General features: G+C 47.7%; 1 protein-coding gene across 11 annotated transcripts in view; it reads left to right on the top strand.

The window, feature by feature from the left end:
* The first annotated feature begins 1,201 nt into the window (after positions 1-1,201).
* Positions 1,202-22,500, top strand: part of tnikb (TRAF2 and NCK interacting kinase b) — a 57,423-nt gene continuing 36,124 nt past the window's right edge. For 6 of the 11 annotated variants that reach the window (XM_031584297.2, XM_031584295.2, XM_031584296.2 and 3 more), the window contains exons 1-4: positions 1,202-1,614; positions 11,443-11,508; positions 21,555-21,611; positions 22,005-22,130. In XM_031584297.2, the coding sequence (XP_031440157.1) occupies positions 1,558-1,614; positions 11,443-11,508; positions 21,555-21,611; positions 22,005-22,130 (306 nt within the window). In that variant the 5' untranslated portion in view covers positions 1,202-1,557. Of the gene's footprint in view, positions 1,615-11,442; positions 11,509-18,068; positions 18,152-21,554; positions 21,612-22,004; positions 22,131-22,500 lie in introns of those variants that run through there. The other 5 variants (XM_031584302.2, XM_031584301.2, XM_031584304.2 and 2 more) reach the window with 3 other exon arrangements.

Raw genomic sequence — 22,500 nt, 5'->3', positions numbered from 1 at the left:
GAGAGGCGAGCCGGGACGACTGGCCTGCGTGAGGTGCGCGCCGGCTGGCCAGGCAGGCGTTGACCGAGGCTGGAGCTCGATCAAGAAGCGGGTGTATGATGCCCACTGTCGAGGAGAAGACTTTGCACCCGGAGACAAGAACAGTTCTTGGACGTCGTGTATAGGGTGCAGCTGGTTGAGCGGCATCGACCAGTGGTTCTCCACCGGGGCCGACCCGTACCCTCACCGGCCCCAGTCTAGTCACCACAAACAACCAAAGCTCCCCAAGGGGACGTGGTGTTAAACGCTTGGGTCGCTGGGGACAAGTGACCAGCCTAGTGGGGGCACTACGTAGCGTGTAAGGGGGGGTTGTGTGCTTCCGTGTATGTGTGTGATGTGGTTTCACCATATGATGCTGTATGTTAGTGAGAATGTTAATGTTAGATCCCGTGTCTAATGTTCCATTTTTAGAAAGTACTGGTGTTTCCCTGCTTGTGTTTGGGTGTATTTCTGTTATTCCTGTTTCTGTGTGTTTTGTGTAATTGCCTCGTGTCGTTCCCTGTCGTCTGTTTAGCGTATCTGTCCTCTTTACCAAATGTGTGATATAGAGATTAGACCCCTCTAGCGTTTCAGCCCATCTGTATTCAGTGATTTCCTTATGCTTCCCTCAATAAATGGCAAAGACCTTAAGAGAAGCCTGCATATTGCTCCATTTGCAATATGCCATATAAGAATACACACATTAATACAGGGTATAAGATATTATCCACAAAAAAATATTATGGTTTGATGTTTTTATTCTTCTAATGTACTTGTTTTAAAGTGAGTGCCTGTTGATGAAGTAAAAGGGGTCTTTACAGGGGGTGACCACCACAACGAGCCAGTTCATCTCAAGGTTAAGGAAGTTAATTTCATGCTCTCCATGTGCAGCTGGTGCTTTGGCATGTTGCAACACTGCAGGCGATAACCTGCAATGTCAAAGCATGGCCGACACACACCTAGGCTATACGCAAATGTGAACCGTCACCGAATCCAGCTGTTTACCAGCCTAGTTTGCACAAAAAAAATTCAAATGTCTCACCCACAGACAAACACGATTACATTCACACAGAAGTGTAGGCTACTGATGTTGAACAGATCTTTACGTGGGTGGGCGTGTAATGACACTGTAGGCATCCTGAGTTTCCCGAAGCTCCGCCCGCCTCTTGTCCTGACCACTCCCGACAACGTTCTTGATTGACACTTTTCCGCCGGGCCAGGATATGCGTGTATGTGCGCGCCTGTGCTTTGCCTGATTTTGTTATAGTTCATCTGGGCGATGTAAACGGTGCAAAGCATGTCCTCCATACATGCGTTAACGTAGCACCTGAGACACTGATCCTTCGGTTTCATTCTCGGTTTTTTTCCCCCCGGGATCACGGGGGAATTGCAACTGTTTATAAGGTATCCTTTAGATTCCATCCGGAGGGTGTAAGCTTTACTGCCAAGGATTCAACACCGTGGCCGAGGCGGATGTTGTACTCAGTCTACATGATTTCTTTGGCGTCATCAATTTGAAATTTATTAAGCAAGATAATCATGGCGAGCGATTCTCCCGCTAGAAGTTTGGACGAGATTGACCTTTCGGCTCTGCGGGTGAGTAGCACAAATAATCCGCTTTACTGTGCGTGAATATGTCTTGCATCTCTGTCATTAATGGTAGGCAAAATGGGGGTTGATACTCGGCGCCATGCACCTGATCGCTCCTGTAGATGTCACAGCCTAGCTCACGAGTCGCCAGTGTCTATTGAGCTTTAATAGAGGACGATCGTGTCAAAGATAAATGAATATGTGATATGATGCAACTGTGAACAAGAGGGTATATCTGATCTCTTTGAAGATGCAGTTACACATGAATTCACATCTGATTTAATTCCCTGACAGTCCTTCACGATGTTGAGCTCAATATAAAACGGCACGCCAGTATATATACCATTATCGTATAATATTGTTTTGCAGAGCATTCGACAAAAAACATTTGCAATAGTATGTTGTAATAGTATAGTCATGTGTATTACATGCTAGCCTAATGTTGCCTAATTGGAACGAAGAACACCCACGCGATGTATAGAGTCGTCGTTATCTCTTGACAAATAACGGCGGGATCTGTCTTTTGCGTTGAGATTACTTTAAAATGTAGGGCAAATGTGAATCAAATGTGATATGTAACGGCTGCAACATTCTCCGTTCACATTGTAGGACATTTTGAGAAATGGTAGTAACCTCTCCATCTTCTACGCGGCGATGCTCTGAATAATTCTTCCTAGTTGTGTCTGAATTTCTGAATATTCTGTACGCGTAATTCTAGAACATAACACCATGCTAAGTGTGTGTAGGCCAATGTGTTTATATCATGAATTTGCGTTGTTATGCACCGTTTCCTGCGCCGCCCCGAATGGTAAGCAAAACACACACCACACACACACACACACACACACACACACAGGGGAAAGATGGTACAGTAGGCTTGAGAGACTCCTGCTGTGGCAGTATTGCAGTTGCGGCTTCAGCCTCTCTCTTTTGTTCACCCCTTTCAGAAATCATTTCCCTGTGACATACATTCACTGGCTGAGTGGACACTCTCTCCGACCGCGGGCCTCGTGAGCGGTGGACTAAGCTTCTCAGACAATCCAGCTCTTTGGGTATTCACGGTGTCTGAATTCAGCCAGATGAAAGACCGTGCGTCGCCGTAGTCATCAGGCACGTTAGTTACGCAACGCGATCTTACCTGCAACGCTCGAGTCAAGTCTGGACACGATGGGCGTTGTAGCGAGTGCATTTGACTCTTCAACTGTTTGTGTGGGTTTTGCCCTAGTGAACTGTAGTGATATTTTTAAAACGACGTCTCAAGAGTAGAGGTGCTTATGAATACACCCGCTTTGCAACTGCCTTATGAATGAGCTCAAATGGACAGTTGTAATGGCCAAATCCTTTTTGGAATATAATATGTTGTTTTCTCCTCAGTTTAAAGAGAGACAATGTATGGTTCCAGATGTATAATGGGGTTGATTGGGACATTATTTTCCTCAGACAATGTCTTCTTTTCAAGGGAAAATGTTGTGTAGTTGAGTGATACTGTCTGAGCGATCACTCATAAATCACAGACTTACCCAATATCACATGGGAGATTCCGGTCTATCGTGTTGCATCATCCAGTGTCAGGTTTTTATGGGCTTTTAGGTGACAGTGGGCACCCACCAATGGCTTTCTCTGAGAAGCGAGATGAGGCCAGAGGTGGTGTTGGAACACGAGACCTAAATGAGCTTAGTTCCATGTAGCACACAGCAACACTCATCTCTGTGTGGGTGTTTGGCATGCTCATCACATCTTTCTGTTGTTTTTTGACCTCACAGGGTCCTCTCTCTCTCTCTCTCTCTCTCGCTATGTCTAAAGTGGCGAGCATGCCATTACATCACTGTTTGATTTGAAACGTCGGTGGCCCTGGCCATTCTTGCCTCTGCCCACGAGCGCGAGCCGCTCTCTCACCGGATCAGTGGTGCCAGTGGAAAAAATAGGTCATGTAGAGGCAGAGAACAAGGTCTTGCGTAGCTGGGGAAGCATTTTGATGTTGCACACTCTCTTAGCGCTGCTTAAAGCAGACTGATGGACAGATGCCACTTTAGGGGGAAATGATTTTCAGAGCAGAGAGATCAGGGCAGCTCAAGAAAGACAGACGCACAGTGCCATCCCATCTGCGAATGGCTTGACACCAATATTGTCTTGCTTGCAGCTGCATCACTGACCAGTGTAGTCCAAAGTTGTCCTGGATTTAGTCAGTGGTGAGTCTTCATTTTTTTCTGGTCGGTGAGTGTTCACCGGTGTGGCCAAAACAAAGAAGACGCTTTCCTGCGTACACCACGTCTGGGACATTAATCTCTGAAGATAAGCACCGAGCTCTGTGAGGCTGTCGGTGGCGCAGAACTGTGACTATGCTCGGCTTGTTTTGAAAACATGGGAGGAACACAAGAGCCAGGCGTGCATTTTGCTTTGTGAATAATTAATGCCGCCGAGAGCGGACCTCTCTGAGAGCTGTCAGCAGAGAGAATAACGGATAGAGAGAGAGAGAGAGAGAGAGAGAGACGAGCTACATGGCCGTATTTGTCTGTAAAGCCCCCCGCCCCAACTCCTCCACCCCAGCACTTTTTTTCTTTCCGGTTGATGACTCTGGAAGCTGGAGGCCCCAGGGCTGTGTTGCTCAAGCGCTGAGCAGCCTGGACTCCTTCGTGCCGCTGCCGCACACTGGGAACCCTTCATGCTCGCTCGCTCGCTCTCCTGTACCAAGGAGGAACGTGGGTGGGTGGCTGTCAGAGCTTTGGCCGAGCTGCAGCGTGTTTAGCCCACTCCGCATCATCATCATCATCATCATCATCATCATCATCCTCCTCATCATCACCATTAACCGCCACCGTGCAAATATTAATCTTCTCCGCTCTCTTGTCGCCATGCCAGTGTCGGGAGGGCGATCAGGATTTTGACTGTGGCCTGTTTGCTGACTGATTGGATGTAATTCTTTGTGAATGGCTGGGCACAGTAAGAGATTACCTGCCTTACTTCCAAATGTCAGGCTCATCTAAAGGGGAAGATAGTCGGTGTTGGCAGATGGTGATGCTGAGTAGAGTAGAGAGATATTCTTCCCTCCATTCTCTCTGCACACATTTCAGTGGGATTGTTGAGGTCACATCTAATGATGTGTATTCATAAAGAATGAGAGGGCAACTTCCCAACATTCCAGCTTTTTTTTTTTTAAACAAGTGCAGCTTATCATGGGGCCCCACGTGACTATTGTTTTGAAGCAGACAGATGTTCATGTGGAACAGATCGCCACATCTGAGGTGATTTTTTTTTTTTTACTGTTTGCTGTGTTTCTCCTGCTTTCAGGAGACGCTGCCAAATGGGGGTATTGTTTTACAAAGCGGAAGCACCGAGGTTTTAATGCCAAGTGGGTTTGGAGGTTTTTCGGATGACCTTGAATTTGAAAAAGTATAATTGTTTGTTTATTTTTTATTTTTTATTCATTTTTAACAGAAGACACAGGCAGGCAGATGTGAGGGTCATGAACTCTGAGCGCTAAGAACACAGCTTTTACAAACTAGAGCATTCGACTGTAGGCCCATAGACTAGAAATTGGAGTTGACACACATAATGAGGGACAGATATTTTTCGATCTTGCTAGGACCAATCTTCATCAGGTAAGCTCATGAATAACTACTCTATTCAGATGCCCTTCACTATCATCTCATGTGGTTTCCCCATTGTCAGCAGCACTTCAGTATTGGGACAAAGCAAACTTTCTCCTATATACTGTCATGGTAAAACAAATTAGTAATTGCGCACACACACACACACACACACACGCATACACGCACGCACACACGCAGACACTACACACACACACACTACACACACACACTATGGCACATTACTGTGAATCACGAAAAGTAGAGAGTAGAAAGCATAATGTAAAGAGGCTATACTGTGGAATATACTGTGTGTGACATGCCTCCTGTTTAAAACCCCTCTGGTGTACCATAACTAGCACGGTATGCTCTCATGGGAGGTTGTTGTTTCTTAGGGAGGGGTTTTGGATTCAGGAGACCCTCAAACAGATTGCACAACTTTTCCAGGTCAAGATTCCATTTTCAGTTAAAGAATCACAGCCTGTTTTCCCTGCACTCTCGATAGAATCACCTGAAATGGCTCTGTTCTCATTTGCCTGATGGAGGGTTTGTGCATTCTTTCAACATTAGCTTTTACAGGCGTTTTCCAGTGTTTGTGTAGCTCAACTGGCAGAGCAACACGCTAACAATACCAAGGTCAGGAGTTCATTTCAGAAGGGGGCATGCATATTTTATTTAACACACAAACCAAAAAGAAATCCCACCGTGGACTGTAAATTGCTTTGGATGAGCGCATCTGACAAATGAGTGCACGTAAATAATTTCAGTGGCGAAGAACCCTTTTTTTTCCTCAGATGAACCCCTTTTGATAGCCAATGAAATGACACCCTTTCCTCCCTTGCTTCTAAAGCAACGTGTTGATTGACAGGAATGGGTCATAGTTCAGTCTGAGCCACTATATTTCCCATTTACAGATCTAGGTCTGTATATGAATACCAGAGTTATTCTGGGCGTACACACTGAATGGACCGTTAGAGGACTGTGAGGGGCAATTCGCTGAAAAGAATTGCAGACGGCACCTTTAAATGTAGTTGTCCAGTGTCGAGCGGATCCCCGCAGGTCCCCTCAGGAATCAGCACGCCTCAGCTATAAGTGCTCTGTGTTTGTCTTCTTGTCCTGGAGCTCATGCAGAGATGTGTGTGCCTCCATTTTGTTTTGTTGTTTTTGAGGTGAGGGGGGGGCTGATATGGTCTGTGGTTAGACCAGATGTGCACTCACGGGTCTCTCAGTCACTCAGCAGATCAGGCCCCTCCAGGATGTAACCATCTTGCATGTTCACAGATGATCACAAATTCAATTCAATTTGAACCGCAATTTTTGACAATTCCTGCAGAGAATTCCATCACTTTTGGCCACAGCAGCAATCACAACAAACCCTTGCAAGATCCTGGAGGGACTGACAAGATGGTGATGCTTCATCTCAGTGTTTCAGAAGCCCCGGTTTCATTTATAGCTACAGCTACCTTTGCTGTCTAAGTCATCACTGGTTGTTAGGTCTTTGTGACCTGAAAGGATTCCCACTCAACCGCACCCATTTCAACAAATACTTTAAACACCAAGCGGCTTCACAAAAGATTTACTGTTCTCATTTTAATTAGCCGCTGAAATCTCCTGGCTTATGGTCCGTTCAGTGCAACGGAGTAGAAGAGCTCTTTCAGATAACCAAAATTGGGGAGTTGAGTGATGTAACGCAGAATCAACAACCCTAGCTATCCCTAATCCCTAATCCTAACCCCCAAAGCAAACAAATGGACAGACACAAACATGACTAGCAGATGATGTTAAGATGGGTGACACAACCAAAACAAAACACAACAAAAAAAAGTGCCCATTTGTCTCCCCCCTTCTACATGATAAATCATGTCTGAGACAGTTGGCCCAGTCACGTCATTCACATTTTCCAATTGAAAGTTTCAGCTAGCCTAGCGAAAGTGCCCACAGTGATCGCCTCATCCATCAAAGCTCTCCTCTCTCTTTGTGCCAGTGTTAGCTGGCAGTGCCCTACTCCAGGGTCTCTGGCTGTTTGTCGTGCCCGCCTGAGGTGTTGCCCTCTGGAGAGTGGTGAGGACCGCCTCTGTTCTCTCTGCCCCTGTGTTGCGCTCCTCGGAGCGGGTTGAGTTATGGTGTTATTTCCCTGTAATGGAGGAAGGAACAGCCGTAATGGCGTGTAATTTAAAGCCACTGAACACGCTCCCAGGGCCACCATGGGAAATCAGGCTCCTGTTAGAGACAAGGCAGTGGGAGGCATGGCTCTCTGGCTCTCTGCTCTCTCTGCTCTCTCTGCTCTCTCTGCTCTCTCTGCTCTCTGCTCTCTCTGGCTCTCTGCTCTCTCTGCTCTCTGCTCTCTCTGCTCTCTCTGCTCTCTCTGCTCTCTCTGCTCTCTGCTCTCTCTGCTCTCTGCTCTCTCTGCTCTCTCTGCTCTCTCTGCTCTCTGCTCTCTCTGGCTCTCTGCTCTCTCTGCTCTCTCTGCTCTCTGCTCTCTCTGCTCTCTGCTCTCTGCTCTCTCTGCTCTCTGCTCTCTCTGCTCTCTGCTCTCTCTGCTCTCTCTGCTCTCTCTGCTCTCTCTGCTCTCTGCTCTCTCTGGCTCTCTGCTCTCTCTGCTCTCTCTGCTCTCTGCTCTCTCTGGCTCTCTGCTCTCTCTGCTCTCTCGGCTCTCTGCTCTCTCTGCTCTCTCTGCTCTCTCTGCTCTCTCTGCTCTCTCTGCTCTCTGCTCTCTCTGGCTCTCTGCTCTCTCTGCTCTCTGCTCTCTCTGCTCTCTGCTCTCTGCTCTCTCTGCTCTCTCTGCTCTCTCTGCTCTCTCTGGCTCTCTGCTCTCTCTGCTCTCTGCTCTCTCTGCTCTCTCTGCTCTCTGCTCTCTCTGGCTCTCTGCTCTCTCTGCTCTCTCTGCTCTCTCTGCTCTCTCTGCTCTCTGCTCTCTCTGCTCTCTGCTCTCTCTGCTCTCTCTGCTCTCTCTGCTCTCTCTGCTCTCTCTGCTCTCTCTGCTCTCTCTGGCTCTCTCTGGCTCTCTGCTCTCTCTGGCGCTCTGCTCTCTCTGGCTTCACAGCCTCTGATGGATGCCGCTCGTTTTCTGCTTTTTCTCCTTTTCTTCTTGTTTTTTTTTTTTTTTTGGTGTTTGTTTATCCAAACATGTTGCAATCCAAGTTTGCGACATATAGGACATATAGGACAGACATTCACAACGCATACAGTATATGGGATGGAGACTGTCCTCCACATGGTGGATAGGAGTCGTCCACACGGTGTGCGTTGTAGAAGTAGGAGTTGAAATGAGCCTCTTTGAAATCTCTCTTCAGGTGTGGAGAGGTCCTCTGGTGACTCGAGACCATCTGAGAGGTCCTCCTGATGGGGGTTGGCTGCCACAGCCCATCTGCCCTGATGGCATATCAGAGTGAAATAGCTTTGGGGAGGCAAATCAGATCACAGTAACCCCCCTCAATATAGATGCTCCAGAGCATGGCTCCATACACCTCCTCTCATCCCAGATCATGAATTATAAGGTTGTGAAATATAAGGTCTGCTTAAGGTTTAGGGAGTTTTTTTTCTTGCCTGTGTTGCCATTGTGCTTGCACCAAGGGGGTTTCAGGCTCTGGGCTCTGTATAGCGCCTAGAGACAATTATATTGTTATGGCGCTATATAAATTGAATTGAATTGAATTGAATTGAATTGAATTGAATTGAATTGAATTGAATTGAATTGAATTGAATTATAAAGTGCTGTGTATGTGCACTGTGGGGTGACGTAGCAAGGTTTTTTTTTTTTATACCCTGAACTACCGACTACAGGTCAGGTTGCTTTAATGTTATAAAGGTAAGTCTTTGGACAGTGGGATAAAACAGCAGAACCTAGATGCGTTCTGTGAAGGATTAAAGTCTTTTTTTTAATACCTGATAGAATTGTTATTTTCCCAGTATTAGTAGGCATAATACTAGTAAGATTCAGGATGTTTTTGTCAGTTAGTACTCTTTGACATCATAGTAACTGAATTCACCCGAACTGAAATGTATCTCTGACACAAATTTGGCAGGCTTTCTCATTTCTAATGCTATGCTAGAATGCCATACTATGTGATCTGTATGCTGTCCTCATTAGTATTCATTAATAACACATTTAGCCATAGCTGTACTCTCTCTCCAGGTGTGACAAGGCTGTTTTTTTTTTTTTTTCAGATACATGTATCACTATTCTGTTGTCATTTGAATTTTGTCATGGTCTCCTCTCTGTGAACCATCCAAAACGGGACAGATGGGGGGCGGCTCCCTTTACCCATCAACCCCCAGGGGTCTGTGCTGATGTGAGTCCGTGGCGGTGCACGTGACGTCATGTTGGAGAGAGAGTCTGCTGTCTGAATCAAAAAAAAAAAAACGAGAGACCGGCTGTGAGCCTGACCCAGTTTAACCACACGTACTTAGTGACTGGGTTGTTAGAAGTCATGCTCGGCTCGAAAGATTGCCACTAAGCTCGGCCTTCTGCATCCGCCCCCTGCTGAGCGTGTCAATGCTTGATGCTCATCAAGATGCTATTAATCCCTTGGTAGCGCAACCTCATGTTTACTTTAAAATAAACAGCCGGGTTTGACGTCCACACGCCACACTTATCGAGGCTCTGGTGCTCTTGAATGTTGGCGTGGATATCTTGAGAACAGACTGACAGAGGCGTGTGTTATTAAAAGTCCCACTGGATAATTCCTAAGTGCACAACCCTAAGCACTTTTTAAAGTTGCACTGCTTTCTAAAATCACCTGCAGGATAGGGCCTGTTAGTCCCAGCACTCTTCTTTCCCTGAGTTTTCAGTCCCTTCTTCTCCCTTACCCGCTATCCTCTTCACCTGCTTCCTCTTTCAGCTGTGTCCTTCCTCGACCTTGCCCGATATGGCTTAGTTGAGAGAAGAGAAGCGGATCACAAAGTTGAAGCACTCTTCTCCACCTCCTGTGCGTTGAATGGCAGCTATTGTTGGATTTTCCATGGCAACCTTTCCTGTCCTGCTCATTGTTAGAGAAGCTCTACACATAGTTCTGGTTCATTTCTTTCTTTCTGCAGCGTTGTACTTTTTCTACGTTGGGCACAGTATCCCTACAACCAACTTAGCAATGATGACAGGTTCGAGTGTACTGAAAGTGACACGATCATAACACCAGTGACTGTAAAATGATGGACAGCACGGTGTCATGATGGCGCCATGCACTTACAATATGGAGAAATTAAAGCAAAACTGGTCGGCCATATTGGCAAAATTGCAGCCAGGGTCTGCGCAGTAAGTAGTAACCAATTGGAACCGGCCGTATTTGGTTAAATTGCCACTATTTTACTACTCAGTTCCGTCTGGTTGCTTCACTTTTGACTGCACATACGCTGTACATGTTATCAACAGTGGTTGCTTAACACAAACCTCTCTTGGTGATTGAAAACAGGGTTTTTCCCACCTACAGAAATCTTTACTGAAATCCTCTTCATGGACAATCATACCATTTGTCTGTACAGTAGTCTAGTGTCAAGTTGACCTCTCAGAGCGTATGAATCACATGGGTGTGAATGAGGAAGTTGCAATGAGGAATGAAGAACTGTTGAGGGATATACAGCAAAGGTGTTCTCTGATGCATCAATCAAAAAAACAAAGAAATATCCTGGTGAATATGTTTAAGAACACAGAAGTGTATTTCTTTTTTTAGTATTGATCGAATTATTTGACATTTATTATATGCTCCTGGAGAATTAGGTTTCCTCTAACAACTGTTCTGATTTGCAACATTTGTTCTGTCAGAGTTGGGTTATCTAATACTCTTTAAGATATAATAACATTTGTTCTGTCAGAGTTGGGTTATCTAATACTCTTTAAGATATAATAACATTTGTTCTGTCAGAGTTGGGATATCTAATACTCTTTAAGATATAATAACATTTGGGGTGGGAGTATAATCGGATGTGATGAATCTTGTGTGACATGTTGATGTGTCTGACACATTTGAGAGTAAATCACTTTGTCAGGGAAGAGAGCCTGCTCTTTTAGAAGCACAAACAAGACTCCACAAGCATGACCTTGCAGGGAACAAATATTAAGATAGCTGATATCAAACTATCTGAAAGACTTGAGTTTTTCCGAGCCATGACGTGCCCAATACGAGACGCGTCTCGAGAAGGTTTTAGATACTCTCGCAAACCAAATTAAGAGCTAATGAGCCTTTAATGGTATGTGCTTGAGAGACTCAGTGCAGCTTCCAGGCTCTTTAAACTGTTGTTTTTGTCTTTACAGGACCCTGCAGGCATATTCGAGCTGGTGGAACTCGTTGGGAATGGAACTTATGGTCAAGTGTACAAGGTAAGATCTGGCCACAGCTTCCAAAATGGCGTGTAATTCAACATCCTTGTAACTATATCTAGGGTTACACCCCACTGCAAAGTTGGTGGGAAAAGGTTAATTATAGTTTCTTCACACCTTCCATACCTGTTGGCACAGTTTTCATTGGCATTTTTTTTTTCTTTTTTTTTTTTTTTCTTCTCAGGCGTATCATTGGCTACCACTCACAACACTCAGGCCTCTCTCTGTCAGATATGCATGTACCTGCTTGCAGTTTAGAACAACTCTTGCTTCAAGGTTCAGGAATGCAGCAACATGTCAGGACCTATGTGTTTTTATGCTCCTAGGCGCTTTTAAGGATGATCTTTTCAACAAGAGCCCATAGCACCAACCGTCCTCCTGGATAGGCTACCATTTAAACAGTCTCTATGGTAGGCTCCTATGTAAAGGCTACAGTGTGTGTGTGTAGTGTGTGTTGATTAAAGAGCCGGCTCAGATCAGGCCCTTGTGAGAGGGGTTTACCGCCTCAGCCGAAGCCTCGGTGATGTAGAGCTCCCATCAGTCATGTCTGCTCTCACCCACAGCCCTTAACTGGCCTTGTTCTCACACAGCACCACGCACTGATGGATGACCCACCGACAGGATCAGGATCAGGAGCATTGATCAGTGCTAGGGGAATCACAGTAAAATGGCCTATGAGTGCGTTTGAAAGCTTTGTCAGACTGTTACTGGCAGGATCTGCAAGTCATTTGAAAGACCTCTTTGTGTGTGTGCGTGCGTGCGTGCGTGCGTGCGTGTGTGTGTGTGTGTGTGTGTGTGTGTGTGTGTGTGTGTGTGTGTGTGTGTGTGTGTAGATGGGAGTAGTGGACAGCACTTATGGCTATTGTAAATGTGCTTGATTTTGCTAAAAGGCTCATTTTCAACTAGCCTCCCCAGGGGGGTCACATTTGTGTGTGTGTGTGTGTGTGCCTGTGTGTGTGCCTGTGTGTGTGCCTGTGCCTGTGTCTGATTCACACATGCATCATGGTGTCAACGTTTCTGAGACATCATTAAAGTGTCCATCAGGTATTTTTCACTCATTTTGGGTCGTCTGCTATGATTTGTACCGCTTTATTGATGCCTATAGTTTAATGAACAAACGTATCATTCTACCTCACACTCTTAAACAGAGGAATGACACGGGGACTGGATGCCATACCAGCTGCAGCTGGGCAACGTGCTATCTGGTTCTGAGGACTTATTTCAAATGACATTGACCCAATTCTGTGACAGAAATGCCCAAGAGAACCCCTCTCTCTCTCTCTCTCTCTCTCACTCACTCACTCACTCACTCACTCACTCACACTCTCTCTCTCTCTCTCTCTCTCTCTCTCTCTCTCTCTCTCTCTGTCTCTTTATCCCTCCGACCGGTGACATTGCTGACGATGATGCTAAGACACTGCATAGGATCCCTCAAATCAGGAGTACACAGTTGAGGGAACACTTCAGTGCTGGCACCTCTCACTTCCTAACCTCTTCAAACCTCCACAAACAGCCAGCAGAGATTCCAAAGGTCCTCCTGCTGGTCCTTCTTCTTGTTTGGATGGCCAGTCCTGTCCTCTCACATTCCTGCTCAGTGGTGTGAGTCTCTCTGGTCTACCCCCTCTGGCAGTTGGATGAGGAGGTGTGAGTCACGTTGGGCTTTAGCAAGAAAAAACAAACAATTAGGCCCCTTCCCTTCTAGGGGCATAAGGGCACTTTTTTCCCAAAACAAGCCCAATGGCAAACAGCAGTCCTGTTAGAGTGTCAGTTGTCGGAGGGTAAAATCAAAGGCCTAAAATCATACCCACTTGCAGAAAGTCATGTGCATAAAGCTGTAGTCGCGGAAGTGGTGGAAATGTTCAGCTTCTTCGGTGACGAGGCAGTGCGTGTTTTCCTAAAGGTCAGCGGATGTCTGAAGCATGTGAAACGTTTCTAATAAGGGAGGGAGATTTACCGCCGAAATTACATCCTTAATGTGATGGCAGTGCGCACTACAGGCGGGAAATGGCCTGAGAGAAACTGAGAGAGACAAAGAAAGGAAGATAGAAAGAAAAGGTAACAAATCAAGGCAAGAGTTTATAAATATTAATGCCAGTGCGTTACGACTGTCAACCACACAACCCTTTGAACCCAGTTGCAGTGCTTCCCTGAGCGGCCAAAACAAATCTCTGCTTTAATATACAGGAGCAACAGCGGTTTCATCCGCAGGTCAGAGGGTCCCTGTTCCTGGCTTTGTGTTGTTGCCGTCATATTCCCATCAGGCCATGCTGCTGCTCTGCTGGCTGTGGTGTCGTTAGCGCAAGTGTCACTGTGCAGCCTTGAGGATAAGGGGGAAAAAGCCATAGAATCTTCTTGATCACTTGTGTGTGGGCGAATTCTCATTTCTTCACCCCACATGTTAATACTGTGAATCGAGCTCCGAAGATCTTTTCTAATACCCTATTCATTTCCTATACTTATCCAACGGCAGTGATCTTTCTGAAGGATAATGTGTCATCTTCTTTTTTTTTTTTCCTGAAGAAAATACGTGATCCGATCATCGATCAAATAGTTCTGTGAAAGCAATTAAACACCGTACAAGCCGTCAGTCTAAGGCGAATTGTGGAGAGATGAATGTGGTTTATGTGAATACAGTATATGAGCCAAGCACAGCTGCGAATGCCTTGGCAATCTGAGGATAAATAAAAGGCTTTTTAATTAGTGTCTCGGTAAAAAGAAATGTCAGTTCCTTCTCTTCTTGTTCCCTTTAATGCACATTGGGAAGCCGTGTGTGGACGAGTCAATAGGCAGCCAGAGAACTGTCAAAGTAAGAGCGCAGAAGTCTCTGTGAAGAGTCAGCCCGCTGATTCACAACAACGTGACTAGATATGCGGAAATCATTCCTCCTGCTTTCTCGTTTTTTTTTTTTTAAATGTTATTTTCCCTCTTGAATCATCAGACTCTTTTACAACCCAAGAATGTAAATCCGCTTCGCTGACAACGAAGAGCTACACTCTCTCTCTCGCTCTCTCTCGCTCTCTCTCTCTCTCTCAGGATCTGTGATATTTGTACGCTCAAAGAAGAAGAAGAAAAAAGCGGCTCATTTTCTACCCTGTGCGTTCCCATTGATGAAGCCCTGTGGCTCTGCGTTGTCCTGCTCTATTTGGTGGTGATGTTCTGCGCTGCGCTCCACTCCGCTCTGCTCTGCTGTGTGTGTGTGGTGTGGGGGAAGGGTTCGTTGAGAGGAGTGGCTGGCTGGATGTGCTTCTCTGGTTAATAATAAAGCCCATCTTTTTTCCCTGCTGAAACTGGCTCGTTAAACAGAATGGATTGGTGCGGCTGACCCAGCTTCACTGGGCTCTATCTGGTCTTGCGTAACGGGAGAGCCTGTCCACTCTGGCCGCTCTGCTCTCTCTCTCTCTCTCTCTCTCTCTGCTCGCTGCTTACTGCTTGCCGCTGCGAGCGTCTGCCCGAGTCAGAGGCAGCGGTGGAACTGGGTTAATCTGAGCGGGGCTTTTTCATACTGGAGCTGCAATCTCCCCCATACTAAACACACCCAAAACACACACACACACACACGCACCCACATACACACTCAACTCATTCACACACACATGCACTGACACACATATATACACACACATGCACACAGATACACACACACAGACACACACAGACACATACACACACGCACACACACACGCACAGACACACACAGATACACACACACACACACACAGACACACACACACGCACAGACACACACAGATACACATACACGCACGCACAGACACACACACACACACACACATACTTACGTGCCACCCATTCACAACCTGCCTTCTTGCTCTCTCTTCTCTCCCAGATGGCCAGGTCGCTATGGCAGAAGAGCTGGATCCCTATGCGCTGTATTCACATAAAGTTAGATCAATCCTGGAGCCTTGTCTCCCATCATTAGAGGACAGTCAGGCTCATATGAACACTGGCTGCTTTTGGGATGGGCGGGTCTGCCTCGAGAGGGACTGCCGTGTCTCCGGCCTCCACTGGAAGAGTGCTCTAAGCAGCCTGTGTGTGTGTGTTGTTTTTAAAGCCAGGCCCTAATGGGTCATTCGGTGAGTGGCCAGGGGTTTGGATATGTGCGCTGGGCGATTCCCAGGTGGGCCGCCATACTCTTTCTGGCATGGCATCTTGGGGAGGCTGGGAGCTCCATTAAAAGACAGTGCCCTAGTGTACGGAGAGATGAATTCTGGGTCAGAGTGTGCAGCATCGCGGCCAAATGTCTCCAGGCTCACATGTAGTGCCATTTAAGAGAGCAGGATGAACTGGGGAAAGATTGACACAGAGACAGACTGGAAAATAAGACCGATGGATAAGCAAAAGTAGACAGACAGACAGACAGACAGACACTCTCCCACACAGACAGATAGACAGACAGACACTCTTCCACATAGACAGACAGACAGGCAGCCCTGTAAAAGACTGACAACCAAACAGATAAAGGCGTGTATGAATGAACCTGACAGAGAAAAGCAAAAAAAGAAATAAAAAAAAAAGCAAACAGGCAGTGCAGCCTTTTCAGACAGTTGCAGCAGCAGCAGCTTGATAGCTTGAGCTTTTCGAACGCTCCTAAAGATTTTCTGCCGCCAGCCTGGCTTGGCAAGATAAATGCCGTTTGTCAATGGTGCCCGACCATGCTTCCCATTAATCATCTCGTGGATGATTCTGAGCCAGGGTTTGCCCAGCGCTTGTTTTACTCCACCCTTGTGTCTCCTCCATCTCCTTCATCACCAGCGCTCCCTGCTGCCAGCGCTGCCCCTCGCTGTGTTGGAGGGGATTGACACCCAGGCTCATAGTTCTCTCCATTTTAAACTCGGAGTTAACTTCTGCTGTCAGTAGCTCAGCCTCTTGAGCTCCATACACACAAAAGGTCACGCGTGCGTGCTTGCATGTGTGCTTGCATGTGTGCTTGCATGTGTGCTTGCATGTGTGCTTGCATGCGTGCTTGCATGTGGGCTTACATATGTGCAAGCATGCATTCTTAAGCTCTTTTCAACACAGTGCATCTGTGAATGTATTTGTGCAGCAGTGTGAATGTAGATTTTCACACTGTAAGTCACCCCTTGCCCTGGCTTGTTTCTGCGCGTGTTTTATCTCTGGGCAGTGTGTGTGTGTGTGTGTGTGTGTGTGTGTGTGTGTGTGTGTGTGTGTGTGTGTGTGTGTGTGTGTGTGTGTGTGTGTGTGTGGGGGGGTTTATTGACGCCGATGCCATGTGGGTCGTGGCAGGTCGCATGCCTCACCAGCCCAAGCAGTCTGTCTGGCCAGTAGTGTGAACCCTCCTCCTCCTCCTCCTCCAACTTCTCTTCCTCCTCTATCCGCCCGTCCGCCCGCCCGCCTCGCAAACCTGCCAACCTTGTTGCTAGGCTACAGAGGGGAAGTAGTGTGTATATGTGGTTGTGTGCGTGGGCGTGTGTGTGCGTTGCCATTGCACCCTGACTTAACTCCCATGCAGACGCTGGTAGATTAATTGTGACTTCCTATTTTTCAGTGATATTCCACAGTCTTGTGATCATGGTTCTGAAAGCATAAAAAAAACTCAGACACATGCACACACACACACGCACAGACACACACACACACAAACACACAGATACACAGATACACAGACACACACACAGACACACACACAGACACACACGCGCGCGCGCGCACACACACACACACACACGCACACATGCACACACACACACACACACACGCGCCCGTGACTCCGTGACCACTGCCAGACAGCCTGCTTGTGTTGGAGTGTATGTGCTAGAGAGGCGAAAAAAGGATGGCACACTCTCCCACACAGGCACTATGATGAAACAGCACAGCAATGGCCGCCGCACACAACATGCTGAACAGCAGCATTACCTTTACCAACAGCTGTACAGAGAAAACATGGGCAGACAATACACACACACACACACACACACACACACACACACACATAACACACTCACACACACACACACACAATGAGACCAATGGAGACAAATTCACATATCGAAATAGACGACCACATATGCATGCAGACAAGTACACACAAATAGACAAACAGTCAGTACACAGGGACACAAGACACACACGGAAATATGCACACATAAAACAAATCTGCAAAAAGGGCTTTCGCATATTTAAAGGTTCATCTCACTTCTTTTGTTTGAAAGGCAAAATTCCCTCCCTTAATTTCAGCGTTTTATGACCATGAGTAATTATTCTGATTATGCAATGCCGTGTAGTCGGGGCCGGCAGGAGGAGGCTAGGTGAGGTGAGGAGAGAACAGTCTGTTCACATCCGCAGTCCATCGTGTGTTCATAAAAAAACAAACAAGGCTGACTTCCGTCAGTTCTTTTATTGCCACAAGCGGCACACTGCAACACACACGTGTATTTTATGGAGGCGACACAGGACACACACACACACACACACACAAACACACGCCGGCCTGAGGTCGCTGTGAAATGTACGCTCTGCATTTGACCCATCCCGGAACCATCCTTCCTCCAGGACCCTCCAGGAGCAGTGGGCAGCTTCTCAGCGCCCGGGGACCAAGTGAACCGTCCGTCTCGGTCACGGACGGACAGGAGAATGTTCTGTTTTTGCATCTGTACCAAGCTGCATGGTGAGGTGTCTGTGTCTGCTCGTGGGGGGGGGGGGGGGGCTGGGGGTGAGGTGTCTGTGTCTGTGTCTGCTCGTGGGGGGGGGGGGGGGTGAGGTGTCTGTGTCTGCTCGTGGGGGGTGGGGGGCTGGGGGTGAGGTGTCTGTGTCTGCTCGTGGGGGGGTGGGGGGTGAGGTGTCTGTGTCTGCTCGTGGGGGGGGTGGGGTGGGGGGGGTTGGGGGTTGGTGGTTTAATTTGTTGCCTGAGCTGAACACTTCACCTACTGCATAACCACAGGGCTCATCTGTGCTCCCACCTTCGTACTAGACAGCTGCTGGTTTGACTAAAAATGCTCTTGTACTCTAGTGCAGGTGATGTGTGTGAATGGTAACACGGTGTTTCCTCCGAGTGAGTTTGAAGAGTCGTGTTTGGGGGGGGGTCAGTGTTATGGAGCTGGCCTGCCAGATTTGGTTCTGGAGCTTTTGGGATGATGTTCCTTTTTATAGCAACACACACACACACACACACACACACACACTTTTTATAGCAGCACCGTCAGGCACAGTGTGAGAATATATGCAAAGCAGCGAGTTATGCAAGAGTCCTCTGACAAACGCATTCGGTCTGCAAATACATTAATGAGATCTTTTTTGAAAGGTGTCTAGCAACCCGAATGCGTGTCTCTGCACCTTCATCTCTCTCCCTTCTCGCCCTAATTTACGCACACACACACACACACACACACACACACACACACACACACCACACACACACGTCACACACACACACACACACACACACACACACACACGTCACACACACACACACACACACACATTTTCACACACACTTCACAGGTTCTTACACACACACATTTTCACACACACTTCACAGGTTCTTACACACACACATTTTCACACACACTTCACAGGTTCTTACACACACACATTTTCACACACACTTCACAGGCTCTCCTAGTGTCCTAGTGAAGTTTTCGACCCAGATGTAATGAATTAGACTAGATGGCTGTAATATGGCTTCTGTCGCGGTTGTATTTCTACTGTATTACAGTAAACCTGCTTTTGTGTGACGTGTGTGTGTGTGTGTGTGTGTGTGGATCTGTGCCAATAGAAAAGGGTCACCCTGTTTGCTGTTCACGTGCCAGAGCTGACCTGTAATGAGTGGAGATCATGTGTGCAGTGTGGCGTGGCGTGGCCCACAGATGAGGACGTGCTGGGTGAAGGGGGCCCGCTTGTCCTGTGTGTGTGTGTGTGTGTGTGTGTGTGTGTGTGTGTGTGTGTGTGTGTGTGTGCTGGGTGAAGGGGGCCCGCTTGTCCTGTCCCGTGTGTGTGTGTTTGTGTGTGTGTGCTGGGTGTGTGTGTGTGTGTGTGTGTGTGTGTGTGTGTGTGCTGGGTGAAGGGGGCCCGCTTGTCCTGTCCCGTGTGTGTGTGTGTGTGTGCTGGGTGTGTGTGTGTGCTGGGTGTGTGTGTGTGTGTGTGTGTGTGTGTGTGTGTGTGTGCTGGGTGAAGGGGGCCCGCTTGTCCTGTCCCGTGTGTGTGTGTGTGTGTGTGTGTGTGTGTGTGTGTGTGCTGGGTGAAGGTGGCCCGCTTGTCCTGTCCCGTGTGTGTGTGTGTGTGCTGGGTGTGTGTGTGTGTGTGTGTGTGTGTGCTGGGTGAAGGGGGCCCGCTTGTCCTGTCCCGTGTGTGTGTGTGTGTGTGTGTGTGTGTGTGTGTGTGCTGGGTGAAGGGGGCCCGCTTGTCCTGTCCCGTGTGTGTGTGTGTGTGTGTGTGTGTGTGTGTGTGTGTGCTGGGTGAAGGTGGCCCGCTTGTCCTGTCCCAAGGCCGCAGGGGTCGGGGTCATGTCGGGGGCATATCGGCTGCCGCTCCAGCACCTCCCCCTGCTCTGGAGGCGTGAGGCTGGGCCACTACATTGTGTGTGTGTGTGAGGCTGGGCCAGCGCCACGCTCCGGCTGCCCTGACCTCCACGCTCTGGCCTGAGCTCATTAATACTTTCCGTCGATGGAAAAGCAGTTAATGAGGACGGGCGGGAGAGGGGGGGCCCGGGCGGGAGGGGGGGGGGGGAACGTCTGTCGCAGGGGCTGTAGGGGTTTCAGGCTCCCTTTAACTTCTCCTATCTCTCCCTTCCATTCACACATCCTTCCTCTCCCCCCCCCCTCTCTCTCTCTCTCTATCTCTCCCTTCCTTCCATTCACACTTCCTTCCCCCCCCCTCTCTTTCTCTCTAGCTCTGTCCTACTCTCTCGCTATTTCTCTCTCTCTCTCTCTCTCTCTCTCTCATTCTCGCTCGCGCTCTCTCTTTCTGTCTCATTCGCTCGGCTCGTCGGCAGCTCCCTGCCTCTCTCTCTCTCTCTCTCTCTCTCTCTCTCTCTCTCTCTCTCTCCCCCTGTTGGGGATGAAAGCGCTGGCGTTTGTGCATAATGCATTCAGAGGAGTAGGCACGGACAGGCTCCACTGAGAGTCAGCAGAGTGAAGCATTCCTCTGTGTGTGTGTGTGTGTGTGTGTGTGTGTGTGTGTGTGTGTGTGTGTGTGTGTGTGTGTGTGTGTGTGTGTGTGTGTGTGTGTGTGTGTGTGTGTGTGTGTGTGTGTGTGTGTGTGTGTGTGTGTGTGTGTGTGTGTGTGTGTGTGTGTGTGCGCACGCGTGTGTGCGCATGTGCCAGCACAGTGGAGAGTGGACTTTATTTGTCCTGGATACCAGTCGCCCAGGTGATACACACACACACACACACAATGTGATGGCCTTATCTGTGTTCCTGTTCAGTGTTTTTAACTCTCAGGGACTGTTGTTGAACGTATGGTGTGTGTGTGTGTGTGTGTGTGTGTGTGTGTGTGTGTGTGTGTGTGTGTGTGTGTGTGTGTGTGTTTGACTCTCTGGGACTGTTGTTGAACGTATGGTCCTGGCACGGTGTGCTCTGGAGGAAACAAGGAATACAGGCGGAAAATCCCTTCAGCTATCAAGAACAATATGCAGCTCCTTTCATTTCCACATTCCACTGTGCTATCCCAGAATTCCACCGCCCAGTATAGTGGTGTTGCATAATAGCTTTTTTTTTTTTTTGGCTGTCCGTCCAATCCAAACAGAATAGTCATCTGGTGTCACCAGGAAAAGAAAAAAAAAATGGCGCCGTCACAAGCCAAGACCACTCACACTGACTTTTGGGTCTGTTTCAGTCGTTCTTGGAAGGGTGCAGTTTCTTTTATTATTTTTTTTATTTATTTCGATATTACACAATGATGTGACTGCCAAAAAGCTGGCATGGTCCTCCGGAGGATGTGTGTGTTCTTGTCACACACACACACAGATGCGCGCACACACACAGCACTCTCGCTTCTAAACCTGTCCCTCGTGTCTTTTAATAACCGTGCGAGGGGAGGGCGATTGATTGACAGGTCTCGTTCTGTTTTCCCAGGGCTGCCATGTCAAGACGGGGCAGCTCGCTGCGATCAAGGTCATGGATGTCACCGGAGTAAGTCTGCAGCGGATCTCTCTCCAACTCTTCCTCTCTGTCCTTTTTTTTTTTATCTCTTTTCTTTTTTCACCTTCACACACTCACTCTCTTGCTATCATTCTTTCATTCCTCAATTTCTCTCTTCAATTCCTTCATCACTTTCTTTCTGTGGATGATTTTCCTCTTCTCGTCTCGCTTTTATCACCTCTTGTCTTTTTTGGTCGTTCCCCGTCTTTTTCACACATGCACCAGTTGACAGCTCCTCTCTCTCTCTCTCTCTCTCTCTCTCTCTCTCTCTCTCTCTCTCTCTCTCTCTCTCACTCTCTCACACACCCTCCCACTTACATCTTTCGTTCTCTTTCTTTCTCTCTATCACTTTTGTGAAACCCTCTTTTTTTTACTCTCCAAAAGGATGAGGAAGAGGAAATCAAGGCGGAGATCAACATGCTGAAGAAGTACTCCCACCACCGCAACATTGCCACCTACTACGGTGCCTTCGTCAAGAAGAACCCGCCTGGCATGGACGACCAACTCTGGGTATCAGATCGTCTCTCTAACATGCAGTCCCCACTCACACACACATACACTCTCTCTTTCTCTCTCTTTCTCTCTCTAACATGCATAACGTCCCCACTCACACACACATACACTCTCTCTTTCTCTCTCTCTCTCACTCTCACTCCTTGTTTCTTTCTCACTCTCACTCTGTCTGTTCCCCTTTCTCTCTTTCTCTCTCTCTCTCTTTCTCTCTTTCTCTCTCTCTTTCTTTCTTTCTTTCTTTCTTTCTTTCTTTCTCTCTCTCTTTCTCTCTCTCTTTCTCTCTCTCTGTTTCTTTCTCACTCTTGTTTCTGTTTCCCTTTCTCTCTCTCTCTCTTTCTACTTCCTCTGCACAGTGGTCACATTCTGA

Source organism: Clupea harengus, chromosome 17 (genome assembly GCF_900700415.2).
Source record: "Clupea harengus chromosome 17, Ch_v2.0.2, whole genome shotgun sequence".
In the NCBI taxonomy this organism is placed as follows: Eukaryota; Metazoa; Chordata; class Actinopteri; order Clupeiformes; family Clupeidae; genus Clupea; species Clupea harengus.
Note: the sequence above shows the minus strand (reverse complement) of the source record. Positions and strands in the feature narration are given on the sequence as shown.